Source organism: Papio anubis, chromosome 6 (genome assembly GCF_008728515.1).
Source record: "Papio anubis isolate 15944 chromosome 6, Panubis1.0, whole genome shotgun sequence".
Taxonomy (NCBI): Eukaryota; Metazoa; Chordata; class Mammalia; order Primates; family Cercopithecidae; genus Papio; species Papio anubis.
The window spans coordinates 7,092,270-7,104,755 of NC_044981.1; the positions used below are offsets into that span (position 1 = coordinate 7,092,270).

A 12,486-nucleotide genomic window follows, 5' to 3' on the forward strand; every position below is an offset into this window, starting at 1 on the left:
GCTCAGTTCATCATTAAGGAAGTATCTGTACCAAGAAACCAGAAGGACCAAGATAGAAAAGGAACTGCTGTCTCCAAATACTGCCAAGGAACCTGAGGCAGGAGAGCAGAGATGGTGGTCCAGCCTGGAGAGCCATGACCCCACGCCTGGGGTTGGAGAGAAGCTCTGGGCTGATGAGCAGTGGAGATTGAGAGCCTGCCAAAGCGTTTGCTTACAAGGAACATGAAAATGAACCCCTGGTACACCTGGACTTCAAATTAAATCTCATGAAATTTAACTTTATCCTTACACTGGCTCCATTGGAATGCTATGCTACAGTCAGTAGATGAGAGACGCTCTCTATTTGGGGACATGTTGCCCTAGTATTGCAGGGAAAGGGGGGCTTGTAGAGGAAATCTGTGCTGTGGAGCATGTGGTCTTTACAGACACCTCCCTGAATGAAGGCAGTAGGAATAAACCTCAGTATCAGCCGCAAAGCTTGACTTTGTCACGGCCTCCATGGGCCACATTGCCCACATCAGAGGCTGCGGGATCTAACCGGCCACTGGTGGTGGCTGCAGTGTCCGGTGCATTTCACCAGGAGCATCCCGAGAGCCCTGGGAGCCGCCTGGCTGACGGCATTCCCACAGCGAGCCTACGGACTGCGGGTTTACACTTCATGCCAGGCTGACTTTGGACTTCTCTAAGATGGCTGGCTTTGGGGGTCAGCACAGGTGCTTACGCATTGTCTAACCTTCCTCCACACCCTGGGACAGCTGGTGTGACCTGCCTTCCGGACAGGCATGACTGAACCCAAACAACACCTGAATTACTAGAAGGTGCCTCTGCACTTTACAGGTGGGGCCACACCAGGAATTGCCACCTTGCTGTACTCCCCGCACCCCCTCCCACTCTGTCTGCTCTCCATCCCCCATTTGCTTGCATAGAACTTGATTGGCATTACAAGCATCATCCACAGCCCTGCACACTGAGCTCCTCTCCTAGGCATTTGTTATGAAAGCATACACACATCTTTCTAGAGACGTACTTTGGCCAGAAATGTAGGTTGTGCAGCTGTGGAGGTTCTTAATCTTATTCACTCCCTCTTTGTTTATCACAAGGCTTTTTTGAACAAAAAAAAAGCAAGCACCAGGTACGGATGAGGATGTCTCTATAACCAGCCTGCCAGACCCTGTTTGAACCTGTTGCCTCTGGCTTGGCATGTCTTGGGCCGTGCTGTGTGTGCTTTGTATACAGCGTCCTGTGTCCTGACAGAGTGACTTTCCTCACAGTACCATTCATTCAGAGTATCAAATGAGTCGGCTTCTCCATTAACAGTCCTAGGAGGAAATTGAGACTGAAAAGTTAGCAAATACTGGAAGTGTCTATATTTCTCCTGAGGTTTAACCTTCACATGTAAATTACACACGGAGAGCTTGAAGAATGTCTGAGACCTGCTGTGAGGGCAGCTATGACCAAGTAATCTTTGGTTTGGATCACATTTAAACTCGTCGAGAGTTTCTCAAAGATTTTGCCCCCAAAAGAATTTTAAGAATGTTAAATTTCCCAACTTTCTGGTTAAGCTTTTATGCCTGGTAAACTGATGCAGAGACTGCTGGTATATTGGAAGATGAGTCTGGGAGATGTCTAATGCTGGTATCCAAAAAATGTTAGCGTCCTGGTCAAATGGTTAACCAAACCTGCAAACGGTGCAGAGAGCTGGAGAAGTTCACTGTGATCCTGTGGTTCTCATGCTTAAGCAGGCTTCAGTGTCACCTGCGGGGCTGTGCAAGCCGGACTGCTGGGCCCTGACCCAGTACCTACCAGTCTGCAGGTCTGGGGTGGGACTCAGGGGTTTTTATTTGCATTAAGCTCCCAGATGGTGCCCATGCTGCTGGTCAGAAGCCTACAGAGTGAACACTGGTGTTCTAGGAGACTGACAGGATTGTCCTCATTTTACCAGTGTGGAAACTGAAGCTGAGGGAGCCCAAGATTCTCTGGAGTCTCCATGGTTACTGGTGGCAGAACAAAGATCACACGTCTCAAATGTGTCACTGCTCAGAGACCACCCAAAAGTTTCATTGCATCACATGGTGTCTGTCTACACCATCTTCCCACCCAGATTCCTGATTGCTGCTCAGAGAAAGCCAGTGCTTGAATAGCTAAGAGCTTTACCCCATTCCCGAATCTAATGACTTACATGCCTATAGAAGGTCAGCAGAAAGTTCCTGTATTTGAAACTGGAAAGGAGAACATTCAGGGAGGCAGGGAGGGTCAGGTTTTAGGGATTGTTCTGTCTCCCCGGAGTTACTGATCAGCCTTCAGCCCTTGCACAGGGTGTACTCTTTGGTTTAACTCTGATGTTTTCAATATTGTCACAGATAACCTACCCTACTACAATGGACCATCTCAAATTTTAGAAAGCAAATGATTACACTTGTGGGAGAAAAGCCATTTAAGCTGAAAATCAGCATCTACTCCTAGATTCAAAGTAGGCTCCAGTTGTGCCAAAAAGTGCTCAGATTTGGGGTTGTTTTTTTTTTTTTTCCAAGTTTAAAAAAACATCTGTAATATTTGTGTTCGTTTATCACTGTAAAAGCCTCTTTGGGTGTTATGAATAGGATAAAACTTCTCGACTCCAAAAGTTCTGATAAAATTCCTTCCTTAGACCACAGTGCGGCAGGATTCCTACTATTAAAGTGTCATGCTTCCAAAAGAGAATCACAGAATTTTATGGAAAAGCAGAAATATACTTGGATTTTACATTAACCTCTCTCTATAATGAGTGTAGGTATTGTTTGGAATGAACAAACATATGAATTCCAATAAGAAAAGATTAACATGTCCTCAGTGTTCATAGTTAAGAGTGTTTTCGATTGAAGTCCCTACAATGTTGCACTGTTCACAATCTCATGTCAGGTTTGCTCACACCAAATTCTAGCAAGGCAAGTTGTAAGGTGTCCTGGAACCTGAGAATAAATGTCATAGTAATACTCTGAGTGAAGCAAACATTTTCTACATACACTTCATTCCTTCACTCCTTCATTTGTCCATTCAGGAATTCAACAAATATTTATTTGTTTGTTCTTCCATCCAGCAGTTTAGCAGATACTTACTGACCAACACCTATGTGCCACCAGGGCTCATGCAGAGAACAACAGAGACCAGGTTCTTGCTGTAATGGAACTTACTTTCAATTGAGGGTGAGGGGACAGTCAGACGAGTAAAATACGTGGTATATTCAACTACTGCTGTGTGCTGTGGAGGAAGGAACACTAAATTGTGGGCATGAGAGCATCTGCACAGGTGGGGTGTGGGGCCTCAGGCAAGGCTTTGCAGGAGAGGCACGTGGCACGAAACCTGGACGGCAGGAGCCAGGCTTGGGAAGGTCTGGGGTGCAGTTTTCCAGACAGAAATAGCAAGCACCTGAGTCCCGGAGGTGGGAACTAGTGGATGCGTTTGAGGGACCCACAGGGGCTAGTCTGTCTGAAAGGGCCTTGGGATGGAAGAGGGCAGGGTGCTCCACTGTTGAAGTCTAGCAGATAGGTGGAAGCCAGATTCAGTTTAATTCTAAGAATGGGACTGTCAGAGGAATTTAAGCAGGGAAGTGGTATGATTGGTCCTGTGTTTTAGATGCTCAGTCTGACTGCTGGATAGAAAATGGAAAATAAGAGAGCAAGAGGAAGAGCAGAGTGGCCAGTTTAAGATACTAAGACCAGCTGGTAGGAATTCCTGCCACTGCTAGTGTTTATGCAATGTATCCATTGAAATGTGAATCCTTATATATGGATCTTCACACACTTGTTCAGTTATTAGACCTTAAGACAGATTTCTAGGAGAGGAATTACTGAGGTAAAGATCATACATATTTAAACTTCGTATCTCTAGTGCTCAGCCACTTTGCAGAAAGGCGGTCACTCATTTCTACTCTCACCAATGGTGGGAGAGTACCAGTCTTCTGAACCACACCAGCACCGCATATTGTTAATGTAAGACTTTCTCACCCTCGCCAATCTGGAAGGTGAAAAGATGTACTGCTCAGGTGCAGAATGGAGGAGATGTGGTTTGATAGCAGTAAATGACGTAATCATGGGGGTTGTGATTGACAACAAACTTGGTAGGAACTGAGGGTATAAACACACCCAATGGAACCCACCCAGGCTCCTTTTATGTAGCTTCTGGAGGTCATAGTGCCAGCCATGTGCTCTGAGCTGTCAGATCACATCCAGACTGAATTTGCATCTGGATCCAGCATTTCATGAAGGATACCTGTACACTGGAGAGCATTCCAAGGTTACTTAGGACCAGTATAATTCCACAGACTTGCAAGCAGAGCTTCGGGGGGGCTGTTCGCTTTTGAAAAGAGAACATATTACAGAAGCGCAGTAGTCCTCTTACACTATTGGAAGAGCTGCCACGCGGATGAGAACATACACTGATGCTGTACCACAGCATCTCCCTTGAGGACAGATAGTTAAAGCAAGAACAGAATTTCTGACTCCATGTGAGGGAGATGGTTTTAACAAATAGAACAGCCGGTGAAAATGGAGAAGTCCTTGTTGGTGGAAGTGTCCAAGCAGAACTAAATGGTGATGCCTCCAGTCTGTTGTGGAGAGGGACTTTCTATGCAGAATAGAGGGCTGAATCCCATCCCAGCTCCCGTCCAGTTCATGGGCTCCTTGTCATTTATTGACTCTCAGGATGCATGGAACTTAGACAGATTAGCCCTTGAAATCAACCCTGAGAGAAAGACCCAAGCCTTCTAAGGATTAGAATGTTCTCTTTCCCATCACCCCTAATTTGTTTTGGCTACAGCTTGAGGGGAAGGGGTCATTAGTGTCTCATCATGATGATCCTGGCTCCACTTCCTTTGAGCTTTTGGGAGGAAATGAACAGCGCAAGTTGCCACTCCTGTTGTTGGAGGCCAGGGAAGCAGAGCAGGGGTCAGAGCAGTGGGGAGAATCTCTCACTACATCACATCCATCGTCAGACCTGGCCGGACCCCTCCAACCCTGCAGTTCACCCGTGGGCTGAATTGAGGTTGTCAATGCACCCGTGGCTTTTGCTCATCATGTGGTTTGAAGGACAAAGCAAGAGCTTCCCATGTTGTGCCCAGTAGCTAGGGATTTCACGCTGGAATGGAGCGGTGCTTATGCTTTCGCACCTGGGGTTCTGGGGCTCAGTGGGAGAACTGGAGTGAGCCCCGTCTGTCAGACTGTCTTGGCCTGCTTTTGTCGCTCTGCCGCTTCTAGGAGTGATGCAGTTCAAGGGCAACCCCAGCTTTCCAGACTAGGATAGAGGCTCTGCAGTCCTTGAGCAAAACTGGAGGTGGCAGCGTTCTATGCCTGAGCTGTGGGCTCCTCACCCCCTTCACTCTCCTGTTGAAGTCTGGTAGTAACTGTGCCACCTGTGGCCACAGTCCACCAGAGAGGAAGTGTCCAGGTTCAGGTTGTATCCCTAAGATTCCAGCTGGTGATCCAGAACAGAGTTAACTGACTGGCATGGTCTTGAGAGAGAAGTTGGGGTTGGGGGAAGAGCATGAGCTCAGAGTCGGTGCACATAGGTCAAATCAAGCTCTGAGGCTGTGGGCAGGTTGGCCTCCCTGCACGTCAGCTGCCACATCTGCAAAATGGAAATAATGATCTGTCTAAGGTTCCTACTAGGCCCTCACTAAGTGTTGGCCTCAGTCCCTCCTTTATGAAAACAACTTCTTTCATAAATCCCAAGAACAAAATAATTAAGTATCATTTTGTATTTTTATAAATATTATGTCCTATTATTCAAAAGATACTGCTTGAAATGGGCTCATGAACTGTTTACAGTTGTCAACCTCTTAATTTTTAATATCCTCATATCAACTGTAGAAAAGGGTGTGGGTTCTGTTAATTAAAATTCGCTTTGAGTAATTTATTGTAAGGGCAGGTTTGATGCTAGTTTACATCTCTTATCATACTTTCTCAACTCTGAGATGCTTTCTTTAAAATGAGCATTTCTAAAATTGGAGTGTCAAAAACTTGCCAGCCTTTCTTTTTTGCTCCTAATGCCGATATTGAGCGATGGTGTCCTCAAATCACAATCACTTTGCAATAGAGGTGGTGCTTAGAACAAAGCTATTTATTCCCATTAACTTTCACAAGGCTTTAGGAGGCCAAGAACTAAATAATGTTTGTTTGTGATTCTTTATTATTATTCTATTTCTTTCTTTCTTTTTTTTTTTTTTGAGATCGGTTCTCACTCTGTCTCCCAGGCTAGAGTGCAGTGACATGATCATAGCTCACTGCAACCGTGACCTCCTGAGAGCCAATACCATGCCACTGCACTGCAGCCTGGGCAACAGGCAAGACTCCGTCTCAACAGCAACAAAAAAGGAGAGTACAGCTAAAAAGAGAGCGAAACTTCTTTTCAGAAGGGTGAGAGGATAGCTCATGAAAATTTTGCTGTCTTTCCCTACTCCTGAGAATTTCTCAAGCAAGATAATCCTATAAAATAGTTATTCATAAAAAGCTGTGACTGTGGTCCTAAATCTGACGATGGTCGTGATGATTGTCATTGGCAAAACTAAATCATTTTTATGTTGCAAAATTAGGAAATTAAAACTCACTATTCATTTGTAATGTCATTTGTTTCCTGTATGTCTTGGGACCTTGTTCTTAGAATGTGTGTTTTAGAACTCAATAAAGTAAGGTCACTTAAGTTGAATAACCCATAAGACTCTCTTTTTGGAATAGACATATACATATTTTACGTAATACTTTCTTATTATATGGGTAGCCTAGTCCTGTAGATATTAGAGTTACCACATGTAACTTTTTCATTCTACTGTCCGAGTTAACTCTTGTGATCTATAAATCCACATAATACTACGAACAACAGGGAACTGCTTTCAGGTCTTAAGCACTCTGGACATTTGCTCTGTTAGCATGTCTCGAATTTGACCACCAAAATGCTTCCAAAGCAGAAAAGAGAGATGTGTACAACAGATAGATGGGAGGTGGGTTCTGGGGGCAAGGATAGCATTAGCACTTAGTTTATGAACTAGTGGAACAGTTTAGCATCTGGGAATTCTTTATTCTATAGAATTCCATGTCCTAAAATAGTACTTTTTGTCTGCATGAGTGGATCAGGTCACCAGATAGTTTGTTTTCATCTCGTTAATGCCAGTTAAGTTCATGAATGTCTTCTAGTGAACAGCAAGGCATTGAGCGACACTTTTGGACAGCACTTGGAAGAGCTTTTAGAGAGGTTCAAGGAGATTATAGAGTTTTAGAAAGACAGAAGTCACTGTATAAATTATATCTCATGTCTCTTAACTAAAGAAAATTTAAGTACCAATGCCTAAATATAAAATATTAAAAACATAAATGAACTGACTTCTTTGTTAGATCACATTGTGTGTGTGTTCTTTTCAGACATATGAAGATCCATGAGAAGGACCCTAACAGTGCCACAGCCACAGCCCCTCCATCTCCTCTGAAACGTAGGCGATTGTCCTCCAAGAGGAAACTGAGTCACGATGCCGAGTCAGAGAGAGAAGACCCAGCACCAGCTAAAAAGGTCCTCTTGGCTCCCAGCGCAGATTCACCTGCTTATGGGACTTCTGTCAGAAATACCACTAATCTTTATTTTCTCAGTGTGGAGACTTGGCAGACATCCATCCTAAGCTCTTAAGCTGTGTTTTCCCATACTGTTTCTGTAGAGTGTCTGAGAGAAGAGTGCTAGTGTGCACTTCCTCTTTCGAGCCCCTTTGCTGAGCCCGGAGATGAAATGAAGAGCTTTTACAGTTGTTTCCATGCTTTCTACCTGATTTTTCTAGCTAAAACGCAAGCTTCAAAAGCGTTTGGGACTCCTCTTCTCACTTTTTTATTACCAGTGCTGGCAGATACCAGGTGCTGCATAAGTACTTGTCAGGTGGGTGGGTGGGTGGGTGGATGGATGAATGGTCGTGTTCCGGGAGAATTTGTTGTGTGAATGAATGAATGGTCAGGTCCTTAATAATCAGGATTGGATAATGCAACCCTTGCCTTTTATTATTGTAAATCTCTGAATTTAGCATTGGCCTCTCTTCTGAAGCCGTCCCATGTGGGAGACCTCCCTTCCGAAGCCATCCCATGTGGGAGACCTCCCTCGTGACTTCACTTTTTTCCTTTTCCCTCAGATGGTAGAAGACGGGCAGTCAGGTGACTTGGAGAAGAAGGCTGATGAAGTCTTTCACTGCCCAGTATGTTTCAAGGAGTTTGTTTGCAAGTATGGACTGGAGACCCACATGGAGACCCATTCAGATAACCCACTAAGGTAGGAGAAGGGGTGAACTAGACCTTGTTCATTCCTGTTTCTCCTGGCATGTGACAATGTTCTTAAGTCCTGTTACTCCACACTGGGCTCCAGTGATTGAACTTGTGCACAACATTAGGGAGGCAGTTCAGAAAGTACTGGTGTGAGGAAGAAGTTGGCTGAGAGTTGTCAGAGGGTGGCTGTATCCACAGGGTGTTCACATAGTTCACTGTGCCTTCTTTCTCTCAGCAAAGCCCCTTGAGTAGTCACCAGTGAGTCCCTGAACACTGGGGAGTCTGCTGTCACGGGTGTTCTTGGACAACAGATAGATTTTCTTGGCAAAAGATGTTGCCACTCAAATGACTATTAGCAATGCATGAATATGTGGCCCAAACAGGGACAGCCCGTGTGTTGGATACCCCCGGCACAGCACTGGTGCATCATAGGCACTAAGAAGTGTTTGAACTGAGCTAGACCTCATAGCACAGAAACCTGAGAAGCCATTTTGGGGTAAGAGAAAGTTCTACTTAGTGCAGGACACTTGGCCAAAAATGGAGCCTGATATGTTTCAATAAAAAAGTGAAAGGTGATTGCTCTGCCATCCAGCTTCAATTGTAGGGGCTTCCCAGCTCCGGTGTTTCTGATCCTCAGCCTTGCCAGGCAGAAAACATGGGTAGTGACAGGACTTCCCAGAAGAATTCAGGGGACTCATCTTTCTCTACCTTCTCTCATAACTCATCAGGCAATCAGTCCTGTATTCTTGATGAATTGATAGATTTGGAAGTTTTTCGTAGAGAATTGCCACTTTAAAAATGTTATGTGCCAGAGATTTTAAGCATTGGAAAGAACAAAGAACTACTTAGGAACCCCTGCTGTTGTTGAGAGACTTGAAAGTAGCCCATCCTGGAAGTCACACACAGCTGCAGGGTCACAAGCACAGAGCGGGGCCATACATGCGTGCAGCTTTGGGTTTTAGAAGACAGCTTGGGAATGCAGGAATTTGGGCATCTGTTTGCCTGAATCCCTGCTATATGGACTAGATTTCCTTCTTGAAGACACGTGTTTAGCTGTGACTTAGGAATGGGAAAATCTGAGCAAGCTGAAGACGTATGTTATAGGGAAAAGCCGAATTGTACAGTAACATGATGCCAGGTCAAATATGATTATCCTTAATCACATTAGCCTGACATTTTTCCATTGGTGAGGGAAAAAGGAACTTACAAAGAATTTAAACTGCTGAACAGTTGAAGTGCTATAAAATGTCTTTACGGAACTCCCCAGTCTCAAGAAATTGCCTGATCACTGAGTTGGGCACAGACTGGTTGTCAGGCCTAGACCCCACTCCTGTCTTTGCTCATACAGGACCTCAGCCAGCTACATCTGAACCTGTTTTCTCATCCTTCAAATTGAAGGAGGGCAGGACCAGATAATCTTTGTGTTCCTAAAGCCTTCTTGTTTTTTTGTTTTGTTTTCTTTTGTTTTGTTTTGTTTGTTTTTGAGAAAAGTTTTGCTTTGTCTCCCAGGCTGGAGTACACTGGCGCAATCTTGGCTTACTGCAACCTCTGCCTCCTGGGTTCAAGCGATTCTCCTGCCTCAGCCTCTCAAGTAGCTGGGATTACAGGTGTGTACCACCACACCTGGCTAATTTTTTTGTGTTTTTGGTAGAGATGGGGTTTCACCATTTTGGCCAGGCTTGTCTCAAACTCCTGACCTCTGGTGATCTGCCCCACCTTGGCTTCCTAAAGTGCTGGGATTATACGCATGAACCACCATGCCCAGCCCCAAAGCCTGCTTCTTAACAGTTGTTTTATTCTGTCTACCAGGAAAAAGCATATGGCTCCTCTCTGTGCAGGCCCTCTAGTTCTGAGAGATTTGGGAAACTTCACAGGTTCAGGAATGCCCACAGCATCCCCAGGATATGGACTTGTAGTGGGTGGCAAATACTGAAATAGTTCTCTAGATCAAGGACCTGAGTGCGCAGAGATGACATTATCAGCTGAGCCTCCCAAAGCGAATCATGAGCAGAGGCAGAAACAGCACAGGGGACCCCAGCTCCTGCTCACGTGGCTACCCAGCAGCCTTGAGAGCCGGTGCTGCAGTGAATACAGGCTGTCTCTGAGCCCCTCTGTGTACGTTCTCTCACTTCGTATTATTCTGTGATCAGTTACCACCTTAGAAACTATCATTTACCCCCGTCTAGATAATTCTATTCTGCAGGAAAAATAATGTGGCTCCCACAAGCGATTTCTGAGCAGTCCAAGCCTGCATAGCACGGTGTGTGGCAGCGATAGAGGCAGATCAAGTGACCCCTTCTGAAATGCTGACCTGGGTGAGGGACGAGGTTCTCCTGAAGCAGTCCTCTGAGCAAGGACCTGCTCCAGGGAGGCCAGGCTTCCTCTGCACAGAGGTTGGAGATGGGCGTTGCACTGGATGCTCATCACTTTTTTCATGGTTGGGATGGGCAGGATTTGGTGAGTGATTACTCCACAGTGATGGTAGGGCTGGTGGTGTAGACAGGCTGTGAAGTTGAACCCTCAGTCCCGCATGTCCAGCTAGCTGACCTAGAGGATTTCCTCACCTGTTTACAAATAACGCCCTGTGTTTGGTGAGGGGTTGGCTGAGACAGTTTTGTAGCCTGACAGGGACTTGGCCCCTCTGGGCGGGCTCTCACTTTGCTGGCCCCACAGCTGTGGCTGAGGGGTGGCCCATAAGAAGAGGTTGCCAGGCATTCTTTGTGGGGGCACACAGACCACCCCCTGCCCTGTGCCTCGATCTATAATTGTTGCTAGGTGGGGTGGGGCTGGCATGGAAACCAAAAAGAGTTGATTACAGAACATGGTTAATGTCCCTTTGCTCCTCTCTGCTCTGCCGATCCCCGTAATAGCCTGCTATCAGAGGAGGCCTGGGGCAGCCTGCGCCAGCAGGGACTAGCTGGGCGGTGAACTGGGACAGTAGCTGGTGGCAGAGACAGCTTGTTAACCCAGAACTAAAATAGACACCAGCTCCATTTCAAACCCCAGAGGCAGCAGAACCACAGTGGGATGCTACCCGCTTAGACTGGAGGTTTGTAACTCAAAACAGCTGTTGCCTTCTCACTCTCCTGCATTTGTCTCCCTTCCCCCGCCACCAACACTGGCAACGTGCCCATTGTTCCTTAATAAAAAGTGTTGGAAATCCAAACTCATGTAAATCTTGATTCCATTCCCCTCCACTCCACTGTGTTTCAAATGAATGAAATGTTATCATAGAACAAAAGGAAGATACAAAGCTGCCTTAGAGATGCCAGCTCTTAGGGTCGGGTGTTAGCTTCACCCTGACATGACCAATAGTCAGTCATCCCCCTTCCCCCACGACTCCCCAGATGAGGGAGAGAAGGCAGAGGAGGAAACAGAGTCAGGCTCTGGTGAGCTGGCACTTGGAATTGGAGGTGAGGGACGGAGTGTTCAGAGAGCAGGTGGCTACACAGAGGACATGCTTTGTGTGAGGATGTTGCTGGGCACTGAATGTCCATCAGAATAGAACAGAGCAACTGGCCATACCCTGCTGTGAATGAAGTCAGCTGGGAGGCGCATCCAGGTCAGCAGGAGAATCCGAGCCACGCGTGTCCCTGAAATTTCCTAATAACCACATTTCATTTCATTTCATTTTGACGATCTCCTCTGTCACCCAGGCTGGTGTCCAGTGGCATGATTATTACTCACTGCACCTTGACCTCCCAGGCTTTTAAGTGACCCTTCCACCTCAGCTTCCCAAGTAGCTGGAACCACAGGCATGTGCCACCCCATGCAGCTAATTTTTTTGTATTTTTTGTAGAGACAGAGTCTCCCTATGTTGTCCAGGCTGGTCTTGAACTCCTAGGCTCAAGTGATCCCCCCACCTTAGCCACCCAAAGTGCCGGGATTGTAGGTGTGAGCCACCCTGCCTGGCCCTAGTAGTCGTGTTTTAAAAAGTGAAAAGAAAGAGACAAAATGAATAATGCTTCGAGTATACCAATATCATCAAAATATGTCAACATATAATCAACAGAAAAATTGTGAGTGATGTGGTTCACATTCTTGCTTCCATGTACTATGTACTGACTCTTTGAAATCTGGTGTGTGTGGCACGACACCAGCCCATCTTGACTGCACCACACCAGTCACATTTCAGGTGCTTAACAGTCCACAAAGAGGTTTCAGACAAGCCACCTATGGCAGGGAGGGCTGCAGCTTTGATGCGGAGCCGTGTCTTGTGTGT

At 46.0% G+C, this 12,486-nt stretch overlaps 1 protein-coding gene across 14 annotated transcripts in view; it reads left to right on the forward strand.

Annotated features, from left to right (window-relative positions):
* Positions 1 to 12,486, forward strand: part of RREB1 (ras responsive element binding protein 1) — a 198,518-nt gene that overhangs the window by 150,433 nt on the left and 35,599 nt on the right. For all 14 annotated transcript variants that reach the window (XM_017957547.3, XM_003897013.4, XM_009204405.4 and 11 more), the window contains 2 exons: positions 7,389 to 7,533; positions 8,135 to 8,271. In XM_017957547.3, coding sequence (XP_017813036.2) covers positions 7,389 to 7,533; positions 8,135 to 8,271 — 282 coding nt within the window. The remainder of the gene's footprint in view (positions 1 to 7,388; positions 7,534 to 8,134; positions 8,272 to 12,486) is intronic.